Source organism: Cnephaeus nilssonii, assembly GCF_951640355.1.
Source record: "Cnephaeus nilssonii genome assembly, chromosome: 6".
Taxonomy (NCBI): domain Eukaryota; kingdom Metazoa; phylum Chordata; class Mammalia; order Chiroptera; family Vespertilionidae; genus Cnephaeus; species Cnephaeus nilssonii.
The window spans coordinates 47,931,958-47,956,445 of record NC_137077.1 but is presented as its reverse complement, the minus strand read 5'-3'; the positions used below and the strand labels follow the sequence as shown (position 1 = coordinate 47,956,445).

Genomic DNA, 24,488 nt, shown 5'->3' with positions numbered 1-24,488 from the left:
CCTCCTGCACGCCCCCCACTGAGCCCGCACCGGGGCGTGTGCCCTTACAGGAATCGAACTGTGACCTCCTGGTTCATAGGTGGATGCTCGACCACTGAGCCAGCCAGCTGGGCAAGGAGGGCTTTCTTTTTTCCCCTTTTCCTTGCGGTATAAATGAAAACACACCACAACATACAAACTGCCACAATGCACTGAAGCACCCTTCGCCAACTCGTTTCTGGAAAAACCACACTTTATTGTTTAGACAAATAGCCTGATTTGAAGGCCTTAGATTCAGTTAACTGTGGAGGGAACAAGAGTAGGCAAGTGTTTGACTATCTAAACAAGGTCACAGCTGCTGCTGAGGGAAGGGAACTGCCTTCCTGCCCTCACTTTGACCTCCTGTATTTAGCCAGTGCCCCTAACTGGGCCAGCCAGATCTGGGGTGACTTTTTTCACTGGAAAGAAAGTGAATTCTCAGCAGCCAGGTACTGAGAGGAGCCTGCCTGACTGGTTAGGCCGGGAATAAGAGAGGGTTAACATAGTGCTGGCCAGAGCCAGTTATATGCCAGATGCTGCCACACAGGAAGCTGAGACCCTTTGCTGAATTCTAGGAGCATCTTAGGCCCTCAGGGGCTATTTATAGCCAGGAGCCTAGGCTGCTGACCCGGGACATTCCCTCCCCATCCTGGAGCAAGGCCAGTGCAAAGCACACTCCTCTCCCTCCTCCCCTTCCTGTTCTTTCCTTACCCTAGGACAGCCGGGGTGCCACCGCAGGCACACTGGTGTGCTGCAAGGATTTTTCAAAACATGCAGTACCTGACTATTTAGTCAGTGCCACTGACCTCTTTTCCCTTAAGTTGTCAAATAAAAAAAAAAATGACAACAGCCAACACAACAATAGCTGTCCAGTGTGAATGATTTAAAACTATACCTTTTTTTTTTTCAGATTGGCAAAAAATGTATTTTTTCGTGTGCCACAGAATTTTAGTCATTAGTTTGTGTGTGCCATGAGATGAAAAAGGTTGAAAATCGCTGCTTTAGGGGTAGGGTGCTTTTCATTCTTTTCCTCCTCCCGTTTCCTAGCTCTTGTGAGAAGGCATATACATCAGATGACAGAGGGCTGGCCTTGGAATGTCAGGATCCACCAACATGGGACATGGTCACCCTTCCCTACCCCTGATCAGCTTTTGGGCCACTCTCTGGCCACCTGCCCTCTAGAGCAGCTGGTTAGCTGCTCTGGAGGCAGCTAAGAAATAGGTTCAGGTTTTGGGAGAAGGAAAGGGGTGGAGCCAAGGATGTCCTGGGGAGGTAGCAGGAGGATCCCAGCTGAAACCTCCCCTGTCACTGGAGCTCCTGAGAAGGGAGGTGGGGCAAATACAAAGGTCACAGGGAGCAGAGTGATCTGAGCCTGCTGTGAAAAGGTGTCGCTCTGTCAACAGATTAAGTTGTTGCTCCTCAAAGAGGGTGCTGGCGGGGCGGGGGAGGGAAGACTTGGAAAGGTCACGCACTGTGGGGAGGAGCTGGCAAAAAAACTAGGAACCAGGAAGTCCATGGGGACAATGACAAGCCCCAGGGCCCGAGATGCCAGCATGGTAGCAACTCTGGTGCCAGGGCAGCCTGGGGGAGGGGAAAGGGAATGACCAGAGGTTTCCGAGGACGCAGATGTTGCTAGGAGAAGCTAGAAGGGGGTTGAGATCTTTGTATTTTGTTAACAAACACTGAGATCCATTGATGCTGTGCAGGGCCTGGCAGAGGTCAGACAGAGCAAAGGAGTCCCTATGTCAGCTCAAAAGCCCAGATCCCTCCCTGACAGCCCTTGCCTCATCCCTCTTGTGGCTGAGATAGTTCTTTAGCTTCTTAACTGGGCTTGGGGACAGGATTCCTGTTCTGTGTGAAGCGGCAGTGGGCACCTATTGCCTTACTTCCTTCTCCCTCCACATACACACCCACAGTAGGCAGCACTGGGCCTTCCCAGAGGACAGGGAGGAAGCGAGCGCCACATCTGCAGAGGATCAAGGCCTCTCCATTTCTGCTGAGATACGGCAAGAGGCTGCAGGCTGCATGGTGGTTCAAGGTCTCCAGACAGGTCGCTGGGCCCTACAACTTCCTGTCGGGTGAAAAGCTGAGAAGAGGCTGTTCTGTGGGGGATCCCAAATATCTCGGTGGCCAGGTACACAAACTTCTGCCCGTCTCCACTGGGGTAAAGAAACTGCCTGGCCTGGGCCACGGCCCTGCTCACAGATGTTCTGGATGATTCTGCAGGCAGCGGATGAATTCGCCCACTGGCTGGCTCTCGTAGCATATTCTGTACACAGCCATGAACAGAGGGAACCTGGAATGGGGAGGGAGAGACCCAGCTTAGCCTCCTTGTACATCCTCTAGCCCCCACTCCACATCCCCTTCTAACCCTCCACTCTCCTACTCTCCCACCTTGGAGTTCGGGTAGTTTCTGGTTCTCAATTTCCAGTTGCTGAGAATTTTAACTTCCTAGCTCTGGGTTTTAGGGTCAGGTTGTTAATTGCCTTGCTCCCTATCATATTGAACTGGCCAACATGATTCCCTGAAATTGTTTTGATCCAAGTGGACAAACCACTTAACCTCTGTGAGCCTCGGTGTCGTCAACTGTAAAGTGGGGCCAATGTGACAGCGCTGAAGGGATTCTGTATCTATGAAGTGCTTCATAAATGCCAGTTTCCTTCTTCTCATCCTCTTGCCCAGGCTGTTTGCTTTACCAGGAGGCTTTACTCTGACCAGCCGTGAGCTGATCTTTTGAGCCTGTTTCATTCTCTCTTTTTCCAGGATTCTTTCTCGGCCAACAGAGCTCTGCTCTGATCAGCCCATCACCCACTCTTGTCTTTGTGCTTCACATAAAGCAACACCTTGACGTAGAGACTGTCCTCACACCTCAGCACCCAGGACAGAGGTCAGGGACAGAAGGTTGGCTTTAGGTGAGCAGCTTAGACTCGGGATGATAGACAGAAAAACAGGACAATCAGGTGAGCTTATTCGAGTTCCAACCCCCATAGCAGAGAATGAGGAAAGAATCGAGGGGGGCTATGCAGAGGGGTTGAAGCAATGTGGTATAAAGATCACTAGACTGGAAGGAGTTCAAAGACCATGAACTCCTAGTTGGGGGACAGTGGGCATCCAGACTCTTTCCAAGCTCTGGTCTCTGTGTCTGTTAACATAAGATAACATTTCCCTCTCCGCCCACTTCACTACGGATTGAGGAGGGTTCCAGAAGATGAAGAATGGGGAGAGCACTTCTGGCTGTGGTTCCCTCCACCAGTGGGGCTCTGGTTCCCTCCACCAGTGGGGCTGTGGGTCCCAGTGGGGCTGTGGTTCCCAATGGGGCTCTGGTTCCCTCCACCAGTGGGGCTGTGGGTCCCAGTGGGGCTGTGGTTCCCTCCACCAGTAGGGCTCTGGTTCCCAGTGGGGCTCTGGTTCCCAGTGGGGCTGTGGCTCCCAGTGGGGCTCTGGTTGCCAGTGGGGCTGTGGTTCCCAGTGGGGCTCTGGTTCCCAGTGGGGCTGTGGTTCCCTCCACCAGTGGGGCTGTGGTTCCCAGTGGGGCTGTGGCTCCCAGTGGGGCTGTGGTTCCCAGTGGGGCTGTGGTTCCCAGTGGGGCTGTGGTTCCCAGTGGGGCTGTGGCTCCCAGTGGGGCTGTGGTTCCCAGTGGGGCTGTGGCTCCCAGTGGGGCTCTGGTTCCCAGTGGGGCTGTGGCAGACACTTACTTATCTACCATGCCCTTTTGTTGGAGGATGCTGTGTAGCTCCCGGGCTGTCTGGGGCCCCTGTAGCTTCTGCCCATTCAGCATCTCTTTCTCCAGCTGCTCAATGGACTGTGAAGAAAACAGGACAGGTGGATGGAAATGAGAGAGGAGGATTAGTGTGAGGTTGAGAGTCGGGGGCTCTGATGAGAGGTGGAAGGTCAAGGAAAGAAAGGCTAGCAGTGTTTACAATAAGCTTAATGTTTGTGCTCAAGAGACACCTCAAGCCAGGTCCCTCTACCTTGACACCTCTAAGGCCCACCCTCTGTTCTCCATTCTCCCAGTGCCCACCTTTCCTGTGCGGGCAAAGGCCTCGGCCACCTTGCGGTTCCGCCCTCCGTAGCAGGTAGTGATGAGGTCAGCGACACCGCAGCTCTCCAAGAAGGTGGCAGAGGACACAGGGCCCCTGCAGAAGAGCTTGGCGAAGGCGATCATCTCCATGAGGCCCAGTCGGATCACCGCTGCCTTGGTGTTGTCGCCAAAGCCCAGCCCGTCGCAGAAGCCAGCCCCCACGGCCACTACATTCTTTGGAAAATGGAAGTCACAGATGAGACAGGATCCTCTTCTTCAGGCCCCACTTGGAGCCCTCGCCACCTGCCTCCTGCTGCTTCCATCAGCCATGATATGCCCACTGAATAAGTGAAGTATAGTGGGTGGCTCCGTGACTATTTCTACCTTGTGGTTCCCACTTACTGTACTCTCCTCTAGCCTGGGCTTATGCTTCCCATACTCCATCCTTGAGGAATTTACTGAAAATCAATCTTCCATCTGGCTGGCTCCCCCATCCAGGACTATCCCTGATATCCAGAGTTCTAGCCATCCGTCTGTCTGGGTGTTCTGGACATCTCCCATTAGCCTGAGCGCTCCCCCAGAGCATCTCCTCTTCTCCGTGGACCACCCCCTGGAGCCAGTGATAGGGATGTCCCTCAAGAGGCTATAGGGAGAAAGGAGGAAGGGGGCCCAGTGTCCGATGATGAGTAATCAGCAGGCCTAAATGATTTTGGCTTTGCTTCTGCAGTTCTTCCTATGTGTACAGGGTTTGGTGGGGAATGGGAGCAACTGCCTATGAGTGAGAGCCTGGAGTACCAGTAACGGGGTATAGCTAAGCCAGGCCCTCTTTCAGGATCTTCTCCCCACCCCCTAGCTGCTTCTACATCCCTCTCACCTTTAAGGCCCCACATATCTCTACTGTGTCCACCTCTTGCACCACCGTGATGCGGAAATTGGGTGTCTGCATTAGCTCTTTCAGAAGCAGTCCCTGGGCCTGGTCCTTGCAGCCTGAAATGGAGAGGGGCAAGGCTTGAACAGCGGACTCTTGACTCTTCTTTGCACACCTGCCCTAAGCAGGACCCGAAACCCTTTCCCTGGGGGGTCCCAACCTTCCCTCACCTCTGATGCTTGGGTCTTCTTCCTTTGTCTGCCTTATGGGGAGAAGGTGGCTAAGTGGGTTTGGGGGAGGGAGAGTGTGGAGCTGCTTTATGTACGTGGGTTGTGGTGGGGCTCTCACCAATGGTTGTCTCACAAAACTTCTCATCAGCCACCTCGTTGGCAATGTTGGCCCCCATCAACACATTCACAGGGATGCCAAGTCGCTCCCCAATCACTTCAGAGATGAGCTTCAGCCCGTTGGGGCCCTCGTCTATACCCTGGGCACAGGATGGAGCTCAGGCCAGGCGCTCTTTATGCCCACCGAGGGCTTCCCACCTAGAAATCCTACCCTTTCCAAATCCGCTGTTCATCAGTGTCCCCCTACCCCCCAAATGTCCTGCTGCCATCCCAACCCAGCCAAAGTTTGTTGTAAGGAGGGTGGATGGCATATGAAAATCCATCTGAAAACTCTCCTCCACATACCCTCAAATCAGCCTACCTCTCCAAGGCAATGTATCGCCTCCACATTCCTATACAACTCACTTCCAAGTTCCCCAAACCAACTTCTCTTTCACATTCCTCAAACCAGCCTGCTTCTCATACCCCCAGGTATCCTTTGGACACCTCCTAAACTCCCAGGTCATCTGCCTCCAAACCGATCTCTTGTCTACTCCTCAACCAACCTCCCCTTCCCAGTGGCCCCCAGCATCTCACTGTTTCTCAAGCCTCCCCAAAGCCACTCCTTTCCTCTTCCCAGAAAACTCTTAGCCTACTTTTGCCATATTCTCTTCTCCCCACTTTACCCACCCCGAGCCCCACAAGTTAGCTGCACCCCCATCCACATGGTGTCCCTGGCACCTTAATAAGAGATATCCCGATGGCGTTTGCCTTCAGGTGGCCCTTGAGCTGATCACAGAGCTTGCTGATGAACTGATGGGGCACCACAAAGATCAGGATGTCAGCATCCGCTGCAGCCTGGACCACATCTGGGACAGCCACCTGTGGGGTGACCAGTGTTCATGGGCCTGATAGACTTCTCCTAGCCCCTATGAAACCCCATTCAGTTCAGAAGATCTAAAAGCCAAAGAGTGAGGCTTGTGGGGGGGGGGAGGGGGAAAGACCAGTTTGGGGGTTGAATCTGGAAGGGCTGAACTTGGAGGAATACGACACTCTATTCCTTCTCCCATAGCCACCATTCCCTCTCTGCTCCAGTTTTCCTGGGCTCTTGACTCTTGGACACCTCCTCCCAGCACCCTCCTAGCCTTTGGCTGTGGGACAGTTAGAGGCCAAAGGAGGCCTGAGCTTGGCAGGAGGAAGAGGCCAAGTAATTTCATCACCCTGCTCCTTAGGGTCCCTAACGGGGAAGGGAAAGCGCCAGTTCTGCTGCTGTCTTCTCTGGGGAGTGAGCCACGTGGATTTGACCAAAGACCTTAAGTCCAAGGAGCATCGTCCAAGTCTGCTAATAACCCAGTGAATAAGTAACTGGATTAGAGCCTGAGGCAGGCACTACCTGAACCCCAGGACTGGGAGCCAGAGATCCTGTCTTTGGTTGCCACAGAAACCAACTTCCTGATCTTCTCTTAAAGGCCTGGGAGTCCATAAATGGGGGCTGGGGGGCATTCAGGTTCTCCTGTTCCAGAAAGTGCCCAGGAAAGCAGTTTGGGGGCTGTGCATAGGAGTGCCCGGTGCCTGGAACAGCCTTCCTGAGACACTTCCAAGTCCAGGTAGTACCAGAAATGTCCCCCTTCAGCAGGAGGCAAGCAAACTCCCCTATCCCTTCCTTGTAGGGTGTTGGGGCTCACCACATTGGAGGGAAGCTTGTGCCCTGGCAGGTATTTGACATTTTCATGCTGTGTGTTGATGATCTCTGTCAGCTTTCTGCCCCCGACGTCTTCCTCAAACACCCACATGGTCACCCGTGGGTCAAAATGTGCCAGCTTGGCTGCATTGCCACCCACAATCTTGGCGATGGCTGAACCCCTGGTAGGAGAGGGAGCACAGAAAGTGGGGTGTGATGGAGGAGTCGTGGCAGGGGAGGGGGCAGTGTTCCACCTCAGTATATCACAGCGGCCCACCAGATTATTTACCTTCTTTGTCACCCCCACCCCCAAACCCAAGCAGCTTTTAAGCAGAGAGCACTGGAGGCTCCCTTCCTGTGACGAACAGGTGCAGGGCCAGGGCCAGGCAGGGGCCAGGAGAGGTTTGGACACCATCTGTCCTCCGGGCGGGGGGGGGGGGGGGGGAGATAACAGCAGGGATGGAAGAGGAATCAGAGGGTATTTTCTACCCACTGTCTGCCTCCTGCCCACCTAGGCCTCTGTGTACTTGGGGGATCCCCCTTCCTCCCCATACCTCTTGACAGAGCCACTTACCAGTTGCCGGAGCCTAAAATGCAGACTTTCTTGCCAGCCATGGTGCTGCTTTTCTGCCTGAGCCAGCTGGTTCCACACTCCCGGCTCTTCTCTCGGCTAGGAGCATATAACTCTGCCACACGTGGGTGCAGCCAAGCCCCGCCCTCCAGGGGAGGCAGGCGCCTAGGGAGACAGTCTGGCCGAGCCAGGGACATGGGAGAAAGGAGTAGAGACAGGTGGGGAACTGGAACGGGGCACCGACCAAGCTCCCCTTTTCCTCAGGTTTGCCAGCTGATGGTGTTGGCAGCCTTCCTCTGGCCCCAGCTCCATCCCCCGTGCCCCCTGCAACGGTCTCATTCTGAGTCTGCCAAGCAATAGCCCAGATAGGAGCAAGTGACTGCCCCGTCACTCCCTCCTGTCTTGCAGCACTAGAATGTATTCTATGCAGCTCTAGTAGCAGATACAGGAATGTGTTCTTTTCCAGGGTATATGCCTAGTGTATCCTCCTGCCAGGACTCCAAAAAGTGCTCTACAGTTTTGTCCTCTAGCAGTGACAGGGACCTCATGTCACTGGCCCCACACTGGCTGCAGGGCTGTGTGGGTGGGGGTGGGCCCACTTTTAAAGCTAAGACCACAAAAAAGGTAAAGGCGTGCTTTGGGGACAACCCAGCCCAAGAATGAGAGACCCCGGGAGCCCTGACAGACAAGGTCATCTTGGTTACCCCCAGTCGTCATCTCAGGCACTCACCAGTGGGCCTCCTCACCTCAAAGTCTCCCCACCTGAATGTCTTCCAGGAAGGGAGGATGGGAAAGGTCAAAGTGAGAGGCTCTGATGCCCACAAGTTTCCTTTTGCGACTCTGGGCTTGAAGAAGACAGGAGAGAAAAGAAGGTGCCAGCGTGCTCTCTCCCTGAGAGGCTTTCAGCACCCTTCAGTTCTTTCTTGGGGTTTTAAACTACCACACTCGGGCTGCCTCAGGTTAGTGGCTAGTTTGCAGAAGCCAGAAAAGGGGAAAGGAGGCTGGATCGGGAGTAGCTGTGACCTTTGTGAGAGCTTGTTGGTCTCAGATGCTGTGATTGAGTAAGTGGGGTGTGATTGGGGGTGGGGGTGGGGGAGGAGAATGGAAGCAGCTCTTTCAGCAGTTCAGGGCTCTGTATCGCCCACAACCATCTGTTTGACTAAGAAGGGGAGCTCTGGTTTCTAGGCTGATCTGAAGAGTGAGGTAAAGGGCCCTAACACTCCAGCTGCCTGTGCACCTTGACCTAGAGGGCAGAGACCATTGTGTGCTCACGTGCTGACCTCCTGGGCTGGCAGACTCCTAAGTGGGTGTTTCCAATCCCCGGGGCCACTGTTGGCCGGCAACAGTGATAAACACTGGGCTAGAGGGGAATCTGTGCAACCACTGGGTAAGGGTAAGTGGGCACAAGGTCAAAAGCAATGGTTTCCAGCCCGGCCACTGTGTCTCAACTGAGCATCAACCCATGCACCAGGTCACGGTTCAATTCCCGGTCAGGGCACATGCCCAGGTGGTAGGCTCGATCCCCAAAAAGGGCATGCAGATCAATTTTTCTCTCTCACCCATGTTTCTATCTCCCTACCCCCTCCTCTCCAAAAATCAATAAAAAACGTGTTTTTTTTTAAAGAGCAATGTTCTATGGGCTGCCCAGAAAAAGCCCCCATATTCTCCTTCCATGGCCAGAGTTCCCATAGGAGAGAACATACACAAAATCAGTAGTTGTTTCCTCTACAGAGCCAGCCTTGCACAAATCACTCCAGTATGCACTGGCTCTGAGACAAGGCACCAGTGCCAGGCTGCCAGCTGGGAGAACTGATTATGGGTGATGGAATAGAAAGAATGCTTCTGTCCTTAACACATGATGGGAACCCCAAAGAATGGATATTTATGCATAAAATAACCCCATTGTTTTTCCCTAAATTCTTCCATCTCATTATGCTCCTGTAGTAATTTTTAGTGTGGAGACAAAGAATTTGTTCATTTATATAGGAATAAAGAGTGTGCAGAGATCCAGAACAGCTTGTCATAGGAAGTTATCTGTATCACTAGGCTCTTCCCAAGAGCAAACTGTAGATTTGCTTGAAATTAGTAAAGGTTCATCAGTTATTCATTACACATGTAATTAGCCTGGGTAAAAACAGATGCTATTTCAATGTCCTTGACATAAATTTTTTCCACTCCAAGTTATCACCCACACTCCTTTCTGCTTTCCCTACTGAAGTCTGATAAACCCCCAAGTTCCAGATTAGGAGGTGGTTTTCTCCTTGGTGGGTTTGACTGAAGACAGGGAATCCTCGAGTGTTCCCATCCCACTTTGGAATGTGCTTGTACGCATCCTATATTCTACACCACCTTCTTGTGTAGAACCAAGCAAGACAATGGCACAAAGGAGGAAAGTAATGAGCCACCAGCTGGGAAGCAGGTACATTATGCTGGAAACTGCTAATGGGAATATCAATCCTGAGCAAAATCTTCCAAGTCCTGCCAGTGAGGGGCTGGTTGTCTCTAGTGTGAGGATGACAACACAGCAAGCCTTTCCATGCTGGTCTAAGGAACTGAAATCTTATTCAAGGCTGTGCAAGTGGGACCGTCAAGAACGGTAGGCAGAGAACAAAACGGTTTTAGCTGCGCAGGCCCTGGCCCCAATCTAGACAGGAGCCCTGATAAGTGGAACTCCCTTGGAGGACGCTCAGGTTCATTAAGGGATCACAGGCACCCAAGGACAGTGCACGTGCACGAACACACTCAAGCCCTGGGAACTCAAAAGGACAAGGGAGATGTCAGTACTACTGTCTTGTTAGTACTTTCCCAACCGGAGCTGGAGACAGTGATGAAACCCAGTGACCCCACCAGCCTCTGGCCTGCTTGGACCCCTGGGGCTGACAGAGCGAGTTCTCAGGTGAGGACCTGAGGTCCACAAGGTAGAAACCTTTTTTCCTACCATATCCCCAGCACCTAGCAGGTGCTCCATAAATAGCTGTCAAATAAAATGCACAAACACCATAAGCATGGCTAAAAGCACTGGAGAGAAAAGCTGAGGGAAGAGCTCTCCCTCAGGAGGTAAGGGGACCCATCTTTCAGAAGATTCTTTTATTAAAACTGGGTGACATCGATAAGGGGACAGTACAAAAAAAATTTTGGTCCATGAAAAAAACATAATTCAGTTAATAAAAAGTTATCTTTTACAGGGACACTGTGTAGGAGTGCCGAGCTTCCTTCTCATGGTTCCAGCCCCAAGAACAGAGGTTGTCCAGTGTCACTGGGGAGCTTTCGAGGGAGGGGTGGGATAATAGCAGGAAGGAGACAGGAAGAAAATTGTCCCCAACGTGGAACAGGCAGGGATACCGGGCTGGGGAGGTGCTCGCAGGAGCCTGAGGAGAGGTGGGAAGCAGGGGCTTTGTCAGTTCTGTGGGTTGAGCCCATGCGAACGGAATCCCCCCTCGTGCCCAGCTGTCTCCCACCCTGCTGTGTTGAGTCTGCGAGCCTGGGATACACTAACTCGGGGTGATACACCTGGAAGAAGAATCTGAGGCTCTCATGGAAAGATGCAAAACCATCTCAGTCCCAAGGGGCCAAGATCACAAGGTCCTGCTGCTACCTGAGGGGCCTGAAGCTTTGAGGGCAGGGGCTGGGGAGTCACCATCCTGTGAGGCAGGGAGGAAGGAGTCACAAACCCAACTCAGAGCTCTTCTGCAGCCCTAGGCGCTTTCACTCCTCAGTGCCCCAGAAGTCACCAGCAGGCGTCAACTGGGCAGACAAGGGGCAGGAAGACAGGGGTGGCCCAGGGCTTTTACCCGTTTGACTTTAGGCCTGTTTCTCCATGAAGGGATGGGGGAGGCAGAATGGAGTAAATGAAAGCACACCTCCACGCAACAGCAGGAAGGACAGCCTCCACTAGTAATGACAGTGCCCAGGTTAGATTCCTGGGGCTCTGACGGGGAAAGGCAAGATTCCCCCACCCAAATACCCTGGGTTAGGACGCATAGGAGGGAGTCCTAAAAAGAGCAGCTACAAGGAGTATGCTGGGAGGGAGCAATCGTTAAAGAACAAACTCCAATACTGATGTGGACCCCCTACGAGGGAGTAAGAGAAGCACTGAGACAGCAGGCCAATCCAGAGACTGCAGACTGACCTGGGCCTCAGTGGAGCTTGAGAGCCAGGGTTCCTTTAGTACTAGAGGGCAACAAGTGAAGGGAGAGTTTGCTCCAAACCTGTGGAGGGAAGGAAGGACATTGGATTCTGTTATCAGGAGAGCCAAGATCAACTAGCTTATAGAGTGCCCCCAGGCCTGAGTCTTGGAGAAGGGAATGAGGGTCCCAACTCCTCGGTCTCTGAAGGGCAGAATCAGTGTAGCTGGTCCCCTTGAAGACCACCTGGCCTTGGGCCTAATCCATTCAATGCACTGATACCACTACAGGTTCTCTCTCTAATACTATCTAGAGGTCCTATGTAGACCAGGGGAGGGTAGAGGCACCCGGGAACTTTGTGGGGCAAAGGGAAGCTGGGGGTGGGGAGGGATGGGGTGGGAGAAGAGGGTCACAGGTATCTTGTAAGACAGAAATGTGAGACCCTCTTCATTCTGGTGTTGTCCTTCAACCAACAGCATCCCCTGGAAGGTCCCAAGCAAGACCAAGGCAGGTGCTATGAGGCAGGCAGAACGGGGCCCAAATAAAGAATCGGTGCAGCCAAATCAGGGCTGTGGGAGAGGCCCTATGTATTTCGGATTCCCAGGGCTTGCTCTAATTCTTGCCGTCTCTGCTGCACCTAAGGAGAAAACAGTGGAAGGAGTGGAAGATGAGACAAACCAGGAATAGGCAACTAATACCACTGACCCCGCCGGGGAACAGACCCCTTGCCTTTTGTCACTTTCCCCTGTGCAGCCCAGGCACCTACCTTGGAGTAGAAGTATCGGCACACGGCCTCCTGAGCCCAAGGCTGGAAGTAGAACTCAGCTCGGCGCTCTTCTTCTGGGTTGCCCACCACATCGGTCATGGTCTGAGGGAGAAGGCAGGGAGTAGAGAGAGAATAGATTTGTTTCCTTTCTTTATGCCTGTACAGATTGAATTGTATTCCCTCAAAAGATGTCAAAATCCTAACCCACCAGTACCTGTGAATCTGACTTTATTTAGAAATAGGGTCTCTGCAGATATCAAGTTAAGGTGAGATCATAGGGTAGGCCTAATCCAATATAACTGGTATCCTTATAAGGAGGAGAAATTTGGACACAGAGACAGAGATGCACAGAAGGAAGAAGTGAAGACAATTGGAGAATACCATCTGCACACCAAGTAATGCCTGAAGCTACCACAGTTAGGACAGGGGCCTGGAACAGACCCTCTTGCACAGCTCTCGAAGGAACCAACCCCTGTGGACACCATCTTGATTTCAGAACTGTGAAACAATAAATTCCTATTGTTTACACCCCATTTGTGGCAGTTTGCTACAGCAGTCCTAGCAAACCACTAATGTAATGCCCACAGTCACCCCTGCAATCATCAAGTCACTGCCTGGTTCAGGGATCCCTTCTGGAACTCTTGGTCCCTTGCTCAGCCTCTAAAAGAGTAGTCATAGTCACCACAGGATGGCGAGGACTAAGGGAACATTTCACACATTCTGTGCTTGTTCCTACCTTCTTGCCTCAGCCTCTGGTGCCCCCCTCGCTGGGAAATAACAAATTCTTCATGAAGCCTGGGCCAGCTATTTGAGTCTTATCAATCTCTCTTCTCCTTTTTATTATCTTACTGATATTGATGAGATCCAATAATGTCTGATATGGCTTATTACTTTTCAAATCACAGCCTAATTTACCCAAACCGAATGCATGCTGCTTTGAAGCAGAGATCTTTTCCCACCTGTATCCCCTATGATATGGTGCACAGTTACAACAAATACATGCAAGATAAACACTTGATGATTCTACCTCAATTTTCCTACTTAATTGTAAGACAGAGCCTAGAATGTGCTAAAGATAATCTGGTCCCTCACTAACCCTTCTGGCTTGTCTACCAGATGTCACAGAAATCATGCAAACATGTGCCTCACTGAACTGAGTCCCTTTGCCAATTTCCTAGGTATTTTTACCTTGAGGTCCCGGCACTGAGACTGAAGCCAATCATTAATGAAACCCTGAGGGTCTCTGGCAAAGCTCAGCATGAACTCCCGCTGAGTCTTCAGCTGATTGATAGTTTCTATTGTCTCATGGATCTGAAAGGAAGAAGGAAGCTCATAACATTTTCAAAATGGGGAAATGCAAAGGTAAATGGCAGACAGTGTGGACATCTCCTTGTGCCACTCTCAGCCTAGTACAGACCTGCCTAGAAATGACACCACTGCCCAGAGCTCCCACTGCTCTGGCCCTCACCTTTCTCTCAGGAGATAACTCGCACTGTGGCTCTATTTACCTGATGTGAGAGAAGTTTTCCTTTTAGTCTCCGGTGCCCATTCTGGGGGAAGCTACATGGTGAATACTTAACCCACAGCACAGATAGGTCTAAAAACACTCTTGGGTAGAGAAATAGTACAGAGGGCTGTCTCAAAAGTTAGGGTCCATGGATTTTTTTTTCTCTGCCTTCTCTTCTCATTCTCCATACTCTTCCTGGCAATTTCATCTACTCGCATGTGTTCCATTACCACTGACAGGGTAATGAGTCCCAGTCTGCAAACTAGAGTCCATTTCCTAAACTCCAACCAATCCAATGACTTGGATTGCACCTTAAACTCTGTAAAACTAAATTCACTACCTTTCCTCCAACACTTGCTTCTCCTCCTATTGCCAGTCTGAGTGAATACTACTACCCGCCCAAACTAGAACCCTGGGAGTCATCCTAATGCCTCCTTCTCCCTCACATCTCACCCACCATCCCCATCTGAAGAGTCCAAATCCCTTCAACTCTACTTTGACACATCTCAAGTCTGTCTACTTATTTCCATCCTCACTGTCTGTACCCTAAGTTTAGACCCTCCATATATCTCACATGAATTACCGCACCGGCTTCCTAACTGGGCTTCCTGCCTCCAAATCTGCCTCTTAAAATCTGCTCTCCACCATCCTGACGGTGATCCCTCAAAATGCAAACAGCATCAGCCCCTCCAGTCTTCAGTATTAACAGGTGTTTCCTGCACCAAAGCTTCTTCGTGATTATGCTCCACTTTCCTATCCAGTTTCCTTTCCCAAACGTCCCATCACAGGCACCTGGAGCTGTATCTAGCACACAAATGACATACTTCTTGAAAATGCTAGGCTCATCTTTGGACCTGTACACACCCTGCTCCCTTTCTGGAATGTCCTCTGCCTCCTACACCCTAAGCATCACTCTCTTTTCTCCCCCACTGTTAATTTCCACTCTGTCGTTCAAGATTTTGTTGAGGCATCAACTCTTCTGGGAAAGCCTCCCTGTTCTCCCCTTTTTGGCTTTACTTGTAGGAACTATGTCTAATAAGGTTAAAGATAATCCTACCTAATAAAATAGTAATATGCAAATTGACTGCACCTGTGCTACGCACAAGCCATGCCCATCCACCAAAGCCACACCCATCAGCCAATCAGGGTGAGTATGCAAATTATCCAACCAAGATGGCGGTTAATTTGCATACACTGAGAGAGGGAGGAGTGAAGACTGAAGACAACTTAGAAGGAAGAGGGAGAAAAAGCGGAAAGCAAGGTGGCTGCCAAAGGGAAAGCCCGGGCAGGGCGGAGCGGGGTGGGCGGCAGTGGCGAGCGGGTGCAGGCACGGTGGCCGTAAAGGTGGCGGCAGCGGCAGCAGCAGCGCACGCGGCCGCAACAGCCGCTTGCAGGATTTTCCTGCAAATGGGCTACTAGTAGTAAGATAATAACAACAGTAGCAGCAATTGTCATTTGTTTATATGTGCCAGGCACAATGTCATGCCTCTACATCAGTTGTCTCATTTAATCCTTACAGCAAGCTTATAAATAGTCTTTATTTCACATATCAGAAACTGAGGCTCAGAGCTATTAGAAGGTATAGCCAGAATCAGAACTCATGTATGTCTGGCTCTAACCAGCACCAACCACAGTGCCTGACACATACGGGGTGTCAATACATTTTTGAATACCAAGGATCAAAAGGCAGCCTAGAAGCTGTGATAGAGGGCTGGCAGCACCCAAACTACCCAGGTAGAAGCACCTACCTTGTTGTCTAGAGTAGCAATCTCCTGCTGGCTGGCAGTAGACAGCAGAAAAGAATTCATCTGGGTCTTCAAGGTATCATCCACTTCCACATCAATGTCATAACAAGCCGTCTTTTTCTGATCATTTGGGTCAACACTGGGGAGGAAATCAAAGGGGCCTGGTAAAGGGCTTGTCCCCTAGGACCTAATTACACAGGGTAAAAAAGATGGCTCAAGAAGGAAGGGAAAGAAGTTGATTGCAAAATTCCTTTTGGGTGTGACAGAAATGTTCTGTATCTTTCTTGTGGTAGTAGCTACAGGGTATAACACATTTCCCCAAAGTCATCAAACTATACTTTGAACAGGTACAATTTATTGTATACATATAAATCTCAATAAAGTTGGTTTGTTTAAAAAGTCAATGGTAAAAATTTAAGTGTAACAAAAGATATCCAGTGAAAGTAAGTTTCTCCCTCCCCAAAGAAAACCACTACTGTAGTATCTTATATTATCTTTCTGCCTGTTAAAACTAAAATTGACCCTGAAAATAAATTCAAATAAAACACACACCACACAAAATAAGTGCTCTAACTTTAATTACAGGAATATAGAACAGACCAACTTCTACTAACCCAAAGTACAGGTAACAGGAGTTCCTACTGGCTGAGTGATGGCTCACAGTCTAAAGAAAGGAAGGCCTTTATTGGAATTAATACAGAGTAAGGCTAAGAAGGCAGAGACTATATCCAACCACAGAGACATGCTGCTTTGAGGAGGAAGTACCTTCCATCATGTTATATGTGCCTAAATGCCTTGCTCATCCATCTTCTGAACAAAAAAGTAGATGGAGGTAATGGAGGTGGAATGTCAGACTGGAATGCCCTACCATCCAGAGAAAAGATGGTAGCCTATCAGCGATGAACTGGTACATGTCTAAAAACAGATTCTCCAAAGGAGAGGAGAAAAGCCCTGATTTGTAGCATCTGCCAATTTCTGTGGTTTAAATATTCCCAACATGGTTGATTTCAAGCTGCCAATATTACATCACTGATCAAGGAGTTGGGAAGAGCTGTGCAGTTACACAGCGTTATATAGTACTTCCACCATACAGACACAACAGACACAAGTAACCTTGAAAACACAGATACTAATAAAATAATTAGGAAATGAACTTTTGAGTAAGATTACCCTCATTTTAACATAATACATTTAATTCTAAGTTTATATAATTTAATTTTAAATAACAGCTATGTTTAACAACCTGCTTGCAAAATTCCTGAAAATTTGACAGTTGGCTTGTGCAAGCTAGTACAAGCCAGCACCAGTACACCACTACCTCCCATACACATGCTTACCTGATGACATGATTAATGATGATGGGTTCTGGTGGCATAAGCAAGGCGTGGAGCCTTTGGGGGATCTCTGAAAATTTCATACGTTGAGACTCAAAGATCTGTGGAAAAGGGGAAGGGGTAAGAAGTTGGCATTTTGGGTACAACTAGGGCTTCAAAGGACTCTAGCAAAAGAATGGGTCCTTTTCTTACCTGCTGGAGGTACTTGTCACAGATGACAAACTCCCGCTCATGAGGGTCCTGGAGCTTATGTGTCTTTATATACTGCCACAGTGCTTGAATGATCACTGGACGGGTCTGGGTGTGGATGCCCAGGAGCCTAGCCAGGCGAGGGTCTAATTTAAACTGGGGAGGCTGCAGAAAATCAAAGAATATAGAGATGAAGTAAGTGAGCTGGGTCTATATGCATTTTGGGGTGTTTAGCATGACCATACATTCGAGTCATTCAACAAGTAGTATAGTAGTGTTTTCTCTGGGACAAACACTAGGAGAAGTTCAGAAATGACTAAGACCCTGTTCCTATATCTAGGGAACTTAAAGTCTGGTGTAATTATCCACAACTAAAACTTTAAAATGTCAGACTGCTGCCCTAGTTGGTTTGGCTTAGTGGATAGAGCGTCAGACTGAAGGGTCCTGGGTTTGATTCCGGTCAAGGGCACGTACCTTGGTTGCAGGATCGATCCCTGGCCCTGTTTGGGGCTCATGTGGGAGGCAACCAATCGATTGATGTTTCTCTCTATGCCTTCCACTCTCTCTAAAAATCAATTGGAAAATATCCTCAGGTGAGGATTAACCAACCAAACAAACAAATAAAAACAAACAAAAATGTCAGACTGCTGATGATGTGGCTGTGAAAGCCAGACCCCCTCACGTCACCATAGCATACCTGGTAATCCAGCATCAGTAGGACAGTACACCGCACATTCACATCTCCTGGCCGCTTCACCTGGAAGCCATCCGTCTCCTGGGTAGTGGCGGTCCTGTGCCACTACAGAGAGGAAGATGTCAGGGGGTGCTCTCCCAGAGGAAGAGCTGGGGTGGGAGGGAAGAGCTTCTGTAATGACTGAATTCAACTTTGATTACTGAGGCTACTGGAAAAGAGCAATAGCATGAGAGTTTATTTGTTTTTTAATTGCTTATGATTTTGGGATTATTGTCTGTTTAAGTAGATTAACCTTTTAATTCTTACTGCTCAGGGTCACGTTTAAATTAGCCTAAATTTCCAGTGATGATTTTATCTATACAATGGGTAATACACATATGCATAGTAAAATAACACAACTATCATTTACTGAATACGTACTATGTGTGAGAGTATTCTAAGACATTTACTTGGATTATATCATTAATTCCCACAACACCCATACCAGATAGGCACAGATCAGCCTATTTTGCAGACGAGAAAACTACTGCTTAGAAGAATGAAGTCTGTCTAAGGTCAAATAGCCAGTAAGGAGTGGAGCTGTGATTTGAGCTCTGGTGTGTCTAACTCTACAGTCCACATTCCTAGTCACCACCATGCTTTAGTTAAGCATATTTACAAATTTCTATGGATTCTATGACTTACTTCCCTTATTAGATGCTAAAGACCTTCCCATGTCTCTTAATGGTTGAAGTTAAGGGGCTGCAGCTACACTGGCAAAAAAAAGGAGCAGGTTAAGTTCACTTGGAATGTTGGACTGCCTCATTCTGGTTTTGACTGTATCCCAAAGAACACCGTTGCTAACACGGCTTTCAGAACATTGCATGATCAGGCATTATAACAAATTCTTAATTTTGGAATGCGAATCTAAACAGAGCAGGGATCAAAAGGAAGTCCCAGATCTATAACAGTAACCTTGGCAAAGACTAGAATCCTAACAGTTAGCCCGCCTAATTATAGAATCTGCTACCATGAAAAAGTATGAATAGTGTATGGTTAACTATGTCTCAACCTTATTAATAAGCAAGATACAGATGGCATGTGAAAGAGGCCTCCATTAGAATTTCCCTTGAAAGTGGAGGGAGCAACCAGATACTGTAGTAACATTAAAAAGGTGAGACAAGTCAGACTGCAAGAACTATTGGGTCCAAACAGCTAGTGCCACCTGGAGGTCAATGTGCAAACTACAAGGGTGGTACTGTACCCCTAGGGTAAGTCTTTATTTTTTATTTATATCTTCCCCTCTCCCTAGACATTAAAATTTGACTCCCAAGTCCATCATCCTTCAGTCATAGAATCAAAGTCTAGAGGGCAGAACTACTCACTTCTACCAGATGGTTGTCTGGCCCATACAGGTCTTTGTCCAGTTCGATCACCAAGGATTTAAAAAAGGAAGAGAACTTCCTCTTTTGTTTTGTGGCATCATATTTGGACAAGGCTGACTAGAGGAGAGAAACAAAAGGTCATGTTAGAGAAGCCCAGAAAAAATTCCTTGAGACAAAGTCCCATAAAAAAAAAAAAGGGGGACCCAAACAGCAATGGGAAAACTCAAAAATGTCTTTTGAGCCTGGCTGGCATGGCTCAGTGGTTGAGTGTCGAACTATGAACCAGGAGGTCACGGTTCAATTCCCGGTCAAGGCACATGCCTGGGATGTGGGCTTGGTCCCTAGAGGGGGGGGGGGGGGGGGAGGGGGGAGGGGAGGGGAGGCAGCTGATCAACAATTCTTTCTCATCATTGATGTTTCTGTCTCTCCATCTCCCTCCCTCTCTGAAATCAATAAAAATACATTTTTAAAAAATGCCTTTTGAATATCTCTTAGGAAATAGAAAGGTAGGTGTCTGTGAGTATTAAACAAGTCACAGAACCCTGAAGCAGCAGCCTATATTATGTAGAGGGTCACTGACTTAACTTTGTCAAGTTAAGCCAAACCATTACACATAAAGCGAGTCTAAACAGAGAAAAGTCTGACTCTAGAGGGGAAATGAATCACAGGCAATGAACAGCCAGAACAAAAACAGCTTTATTTGGATAGAATGACAGCACCAGCACATGGGCTGGATCTATAAAGAGAAGGAGGCTCTGACACTGAACCCTGGTTCTCCTGCAAAAATGCGTTCACATTAGCTTGCCTGTGAACAGCTAAAAATAGAGAGTCAGAGAGTATAAGGGAAACGTGAGCTTCCCCAAGGAGCTTCTGGGGTAGGAAGTTTGGGGGCTATCACCTGTCAGCTGATGCTCCCCATGAAGCAATCAAGGGCCTGTCAGATAAATCTGTTCCACTTAAACTGTGAGATGTCTCCAATGAACATTGGGAAGATAGAGATGCCACAATGGGAATCAAGGACCTTAAGAACTCAGCGGAAAATATGGCCTCAAATTCTAAGGGCAAGCTCACTTGAACACACACACACACACACACACACACACACACACACACCCCAGAATACTCTGCACATACTGCTAAATTCAATGGCCAGTAGAGCAAGGAGGAAGGTAAATAACAAATCTAATCCCAGGACAATAAGGTTCTCGATATGACACCACAGTGAGGGCCAAGCTGTGGGAGCCAACACAAAGAACCATTGTCTTTAGCACAGGGAACACAGTGACCCATCCCCCGCTGTTCCCAACAGGAGCTGTGAGCACCAGTCAGGCTTCCTGCCAACCAGACAACACTGCTTGTTCCCCGCAGCTCCCACCCGAGATGCAGACCCACGGTGGACCTTGAACTCACATCCTCCAGGAGCCGTCCTTCTACCCGAAGCTCCCAGGAAGCCACCGTCCCTTCCCCATCCTCGGCATCTGACTTAGCCGGGTTGAAAGTGTTAGAAATGAAAATTCGCAGCTTCCGTTTTTGCTGAGGAAGGTAGAAACAGGATTGATGGTGGGGCTTCAGTGGTTTGATCTTGAAGACAGCGTCTCCCCAAACCCCATTATTCCTAACAGACTGGCTTAGTGTTTATCCAGTCCCTAGGGTGGGTGGACAGAGATTCCATCTAGGAGTACAGGCCATTGGTCTGAGTGCAAATGTATATACTGAGATGCCAGTATATACTGAGATGCAAGGTGCCAGTTCCTAAGGTGGCAGAGTAGTTGTAGCAAAAACATGGACAAGGTATAGTATATTTCTGGTGCAAGAGATATCAAAAATCCCTCCCCTTTTGCAGTTTTGTTTTTATGTTCCTAATGTAAGTCTAGTTCACAGGTAGATGGGAAAGATGTCACTTAAATGCCAAGGAGAGCTGTGTTGCGCCTTTGATTTCTCATCCTAAGCCTGTTGCAGGTTCCCGAATCCTCTCCTTTGGTTCTCTGCCTAGTGCACTCCTGTGTTACCTTGATGGGACGTTTCAAGGCCTCCTGTATATCTAGCCGCTTCCTCATGATAGTCTGGTCCAGTTTCCTTTCAAAAGCCAAGAGATCCATATAGGCCTGGGATTCTGGTACCAGTTCACGAATCTTAGAAACAGAAAAATATCATGTGGATACAGAGCTGACCATCTCTATTCTCAAACTCACCACACCCTCAGGAAGACCTACAGCCTGGACTCACCCTTTGAGGTAGAATTTTGTCAGCCATCTTCTTTTTCTTTGCACTGTTCAAAAGAAATACTGTTATCAGGTTGGGATGGAACTAACCAGAACATGAAGACAGGGTGTCAGCACCCCCATTTATAGTAAAGTGAAGGGACTGCAAAGATTTTCTCAAATCAAAGACATTCCCTCAACCCCCCACCCAACACGAGGTATTCTCAAGAATAAGCACCATCTGCTGACACAGCACCACCATTTCTTGGTTCAGATACTCCCACCACCTGAGTTCTCATAGGTTCCCTCCCTCCGTCCCTCCCTGCCCCCCATGGTCATCTTACTTGTGGTTTCGATTTTGGACCGCCTGCTGCTGGACCTGCTGGATCTGCTGAGGAGCAGGTCTCTTGCGGGACTGGTCCATCCCTGACTGAGCCAGGCCAGGTCGGACTGAAGGGTTCCCCCCGTAGCCAGGGGGTCCCATGGAAGGTCCCTGAGGTGTCATTCGGCTGCCTGGCAGCATACCTGGTCTCTATAGAGGGGAGAGGACCCAGAGATGTCATAGCTTCCCCTACTTAGCCCACGAAGAAAGGACACGTGGGGGATTCTTGAGTTCTTTGAATGAAACAAGGCCAGTGGGGGGAGGGCTGGGGATGGAGTACAATAGAGAGCCCTCGGCCTCTTTGAAATGCAAATCACTGGAGCTTCCTCTGCTCCAGTCGTGATTCGTAAGAAAATATCGCTCCAAAATAAGTATCAGATTATACTCAAATCCTCCCTAGTCTACTTTGTATCTGTCACACTGGACATCTCTAGTTCAGACAGTGCTGTCAGCTACTCCCTCCTTGGAGGCTGGTCCCTCTGGCATGGAGCTGCCCACGCCCTCATGCCCTCCAGGTCTCAGGTGCCCACACCGGCCCACTTCACCCACCGGACCCACATCCTGACCCCACCCCACGGAAACCATGCCCCCAGGAGCAGGGAGCGATGCTAACTGCCTCCCCACCCTCACTCAGGGCCCAAATCCTGCCAGGGAGCCCCTCCTCCTCCTCGCCCCGCCGCTGTCACTCCCAGGCCCCCGCTCGGCTCCGCCCCGGCCCGCGCGCCCCTCCTCCAGCCCCACTCACCGGATAGGCCGCCCCGGGCATCGGGGAGCGGTACAGCCCCTGACCCGGCGCCGGGCCCATTCGCACGGGAGGCCCCGGAGTCCCGCCCGGGCCCAGGGCAGCCGCCGCGCCCGCCCCTCCTGAGGCTCCGGCACCGCCGCTCGGAGCCACAGACTGGAAACCCGCCCGGGCCGCCATCTTCCCCGGAGCCGCTGCTGCAGCTGCACAAAGAACCGGAACCGGAACTCCCCCCGCCCCCCGCGCGCCCCCCGCGCGCTCGCCTGTCCGCCCGGCCGGCCGGCCGGCACGGGAGGCTCAGGGCAGCGAGACTGTGGGCTAGAGGGGGCAACTAGCGGAAAAGGTGTTGGCCACGCCCTCCCGCCTTCGCGGTCCGGGAGAGGAAACCATAGAGAAGGGCTCTGGGATAGAGAGGCCCTGGGAGCGGGCGCCCCCAGGCGACGGGAGGAACACAGGCGCTGGAAAGGAGGACCCGGCCCCAGCCCAGCGCTCTGATGGGGACGGTGGTGATGGAACGGCTTCTTCTGGGCGCAGTGTGTTCAACTTTCCAAAGCGCTTGGGTTGTTCGTTCCCTTCTCTTACTGCTGTAGAAGTCCGAGGGACTGAAGAGGAGAACGCACTGTTTATTCTATTTTACAGACGGGAAAGCTGACCTCAGAGTAATTGACTTGGCAAAGGTCATTAGGTTAGCAGCAAAGCCAAAGCCCAGAATCCACATCTTCTGGCTTATACATTACCTGCGGCTCATTCCACAGAAAAAGTGCCTCAGTAACAACCTCATTAGAACGTCAACCCAACTAATTCCCTGACTTTTAACCTAACCTGCTTCCAAAGTTTAAGTTTATCTTAAAATTTGACCCTGCCTCCTCTCCAAAGCATCCTTTGTGCAAGGACTTCTCTTTGGGATCTCTGTTGCCTTAGGCCCCGCCCTCTTTCCCTGTCCAGTGGTTCAAACCATTCCTGGTGTGATGGCCAGCCAGTCTCATCCCAGGAGGATCAGGGTCTCCCTGCTCAAGCCTCCTTATTCCTCCCCTGATTGTTTGGCCCTAAACCAAGCTTAGCTCTAGGCACTTAATGGGAAGGCTTAAATGCTATTCCGATAAGAGAAGAAGACACTGACGAGGAGTGGTTGAAACCCAGTTTATTAGACCAGAGGCATGCGACACCCGTAGCCCTGCCTGCTGTTCTCTATCCCGTGCACACCCCCAGGCCTTGCTCCTGCTTCCCTCTGGAGAGATCTGCTCTCTAAGGAATTACTAGGAACTAAACTTCCCAAAGATCCTATAGCCTCACCCTCCAGCTCCAGGTCAATGCACAGGTGACCTGCCACAGGTCCTGTTCTGGGGTTGGAGACCAAGAGATAGCTGGGCAGAGAAGGCCTGGGGAGGGGCAGGGCCCTGGCCTGGGAGGACCGCCTAATGGAAGGGGCACAGCAGGCTCTCCATCTCACTCCATTTCTCTTTAAGGTCGGAATAGCGCTCAACTTCCCCTCTCTTTCCTCCCACTGCCAAACCATACCTCACCAGAAAATACAAGTGATGGGTTTGGGTATCAGATGAGGAAAGGGGACTGGGCCCTGGAAGGAGGGAAAGGCCACTGAGGGAAGACCTCCGCTCTGCCTGTCAGCACCCCACTGCTCCATCACAGGAGTCACTGATCCATAGCTCGCTCTCTCTTTGAAGCCCTTGGCTTGGTGTGCAGAGCAGACCTCCCTCCCTTGGGTGGGGGCTGTCTCTGTATCAGTTCCTTCCCGTGGGAGGCCACAGGCAGCCTTGCAGAGGACGCTGGGGTGGGAGGAGCAGGGGAGGGAACGTTAAGGCTACAGGGAGGACAGAGAATGCCCGGGTTAGGGGGAGAGGGGGAGGCCAGAAAGAGGCAGAGCTTGTGATTCACAGCTTCCTTTATGTCGCCACCGAGACAGTGCGAAGGTTACAATGCGCGTGTCGTCTCCTTGT

The 24,488-nt window shown here is 50.3% G+C and overlaps 2 protein-coding genes across 2 annotated transcripts; both read right to left on the bottom strand.

Annotated features, from left to right (window-relative positions):
* GPD1 (glycerol-3-phosphate dehydrogenase 1) lies at positions 1-11,725 on the bottom strand. The gene is made up of 9 exons (XM_079775627.1): positions 11,615-11,725; positions 7,489-7,663; positions 6,919-7,096; positions 5,975-6,115; positions 5,256-5,394; positions 4,914-5,026; positions 4,040-4,273; positions 3,714-3,820; positions 1-2,314 (listed from the first exon to the last, which is right to left on the bottom strand). The coding sequence occupies exons 2-9, from the start codon at positions 7,527-7,529 to the stop codon at positions 2,218-2,220; spliced, it is 1,050 nt and encodes a 349-aa protein (XP_079631753.1). The 5' UTR covers positions 7,530-7,663; positions 11,615-11,725; the 3' UTR covers positions 1-2,217.
* On the bottom strand, positions 7,671-22,842 carry SMARCD1 (SWI/SNF related BAF chromatin remodeling complex subunit D1). Its single transcript, XM_079775626.1, has 13 exons — positions 22,537-22,842; positions 21,754-21,941; positions 21,435-21,477; positions 21,218-21,340; positions 20,619-20,741; positions 19,209-19,325; positions 17,848-17,949; positions 17,154-17,315; positions 16,965-17,062; positions 15,631-15,766; positions 13,564-13,686; positions 12,376-12,477; positions 7,671-12,246 (listed from the first exon to the last, which is right to left on the bottom strand). Exons 1-13 carry the CDS (start codon positions 22,711-22,713, stop codon positions 12,193-12,195), a joined length of 1,548 nt encoding a protein of 515 aa, XP_079631752.1. The 5' UTR covers positions 22,714-22,842; the 3' UTR covers positions 7,671-12,192.
* Positions 22,843-24,488: the final 1,646 nt, after the last annotated feature.

Excerpts from the sequence above, each read along its gene's own strand:
- GPD1 (XM_079775627.1), bottom strand. The coding sequence starts at position 7,529 with ATGGCTGGCAAGAAAGTCTGCATTTTAGGCTCCGGCAACTG. Across the intron at positions 7,097-7,488 it reads ATTTTAGGCTCCGGCAACTG|GGGTTCAGCCATCGCCAAGA; the intron begins GTAAGTGGCTCT and ends CTCTCCTACCAG. Across the intron at positions 3,821-4,039 it reads CCTTTGCCCGCACAGGAAAG|TCCATTGAGCAGCTGGAGAA; the intron begins GTGGGCACTGGG and ends TTTTCTTCACAG.
- SMARCD1 (XM_079775626.1), bottom strand. The coding sequence starts at position 22,713 with ATGGCGGCCCGGGCGGGTTTCCAGTCTGTGGCTCCGAGCGGCGGTGCC. Across the intron at positions 17,063-17,153 it reads GTGACAAGTACCTCCAGCAG|ATCTTTGAGTCTCAACGTAT; the intron begins GTAAGAAAAGGA and ends CCTTTTCCACAG. Across the intron at positions 15,767-16,964 it reads ATCATTAATCATGTCATCAG|TGTTGACCCAAATGATCAGA; the intron begins GTAAGCATGTGT and ends TTTCCTCCCCAG.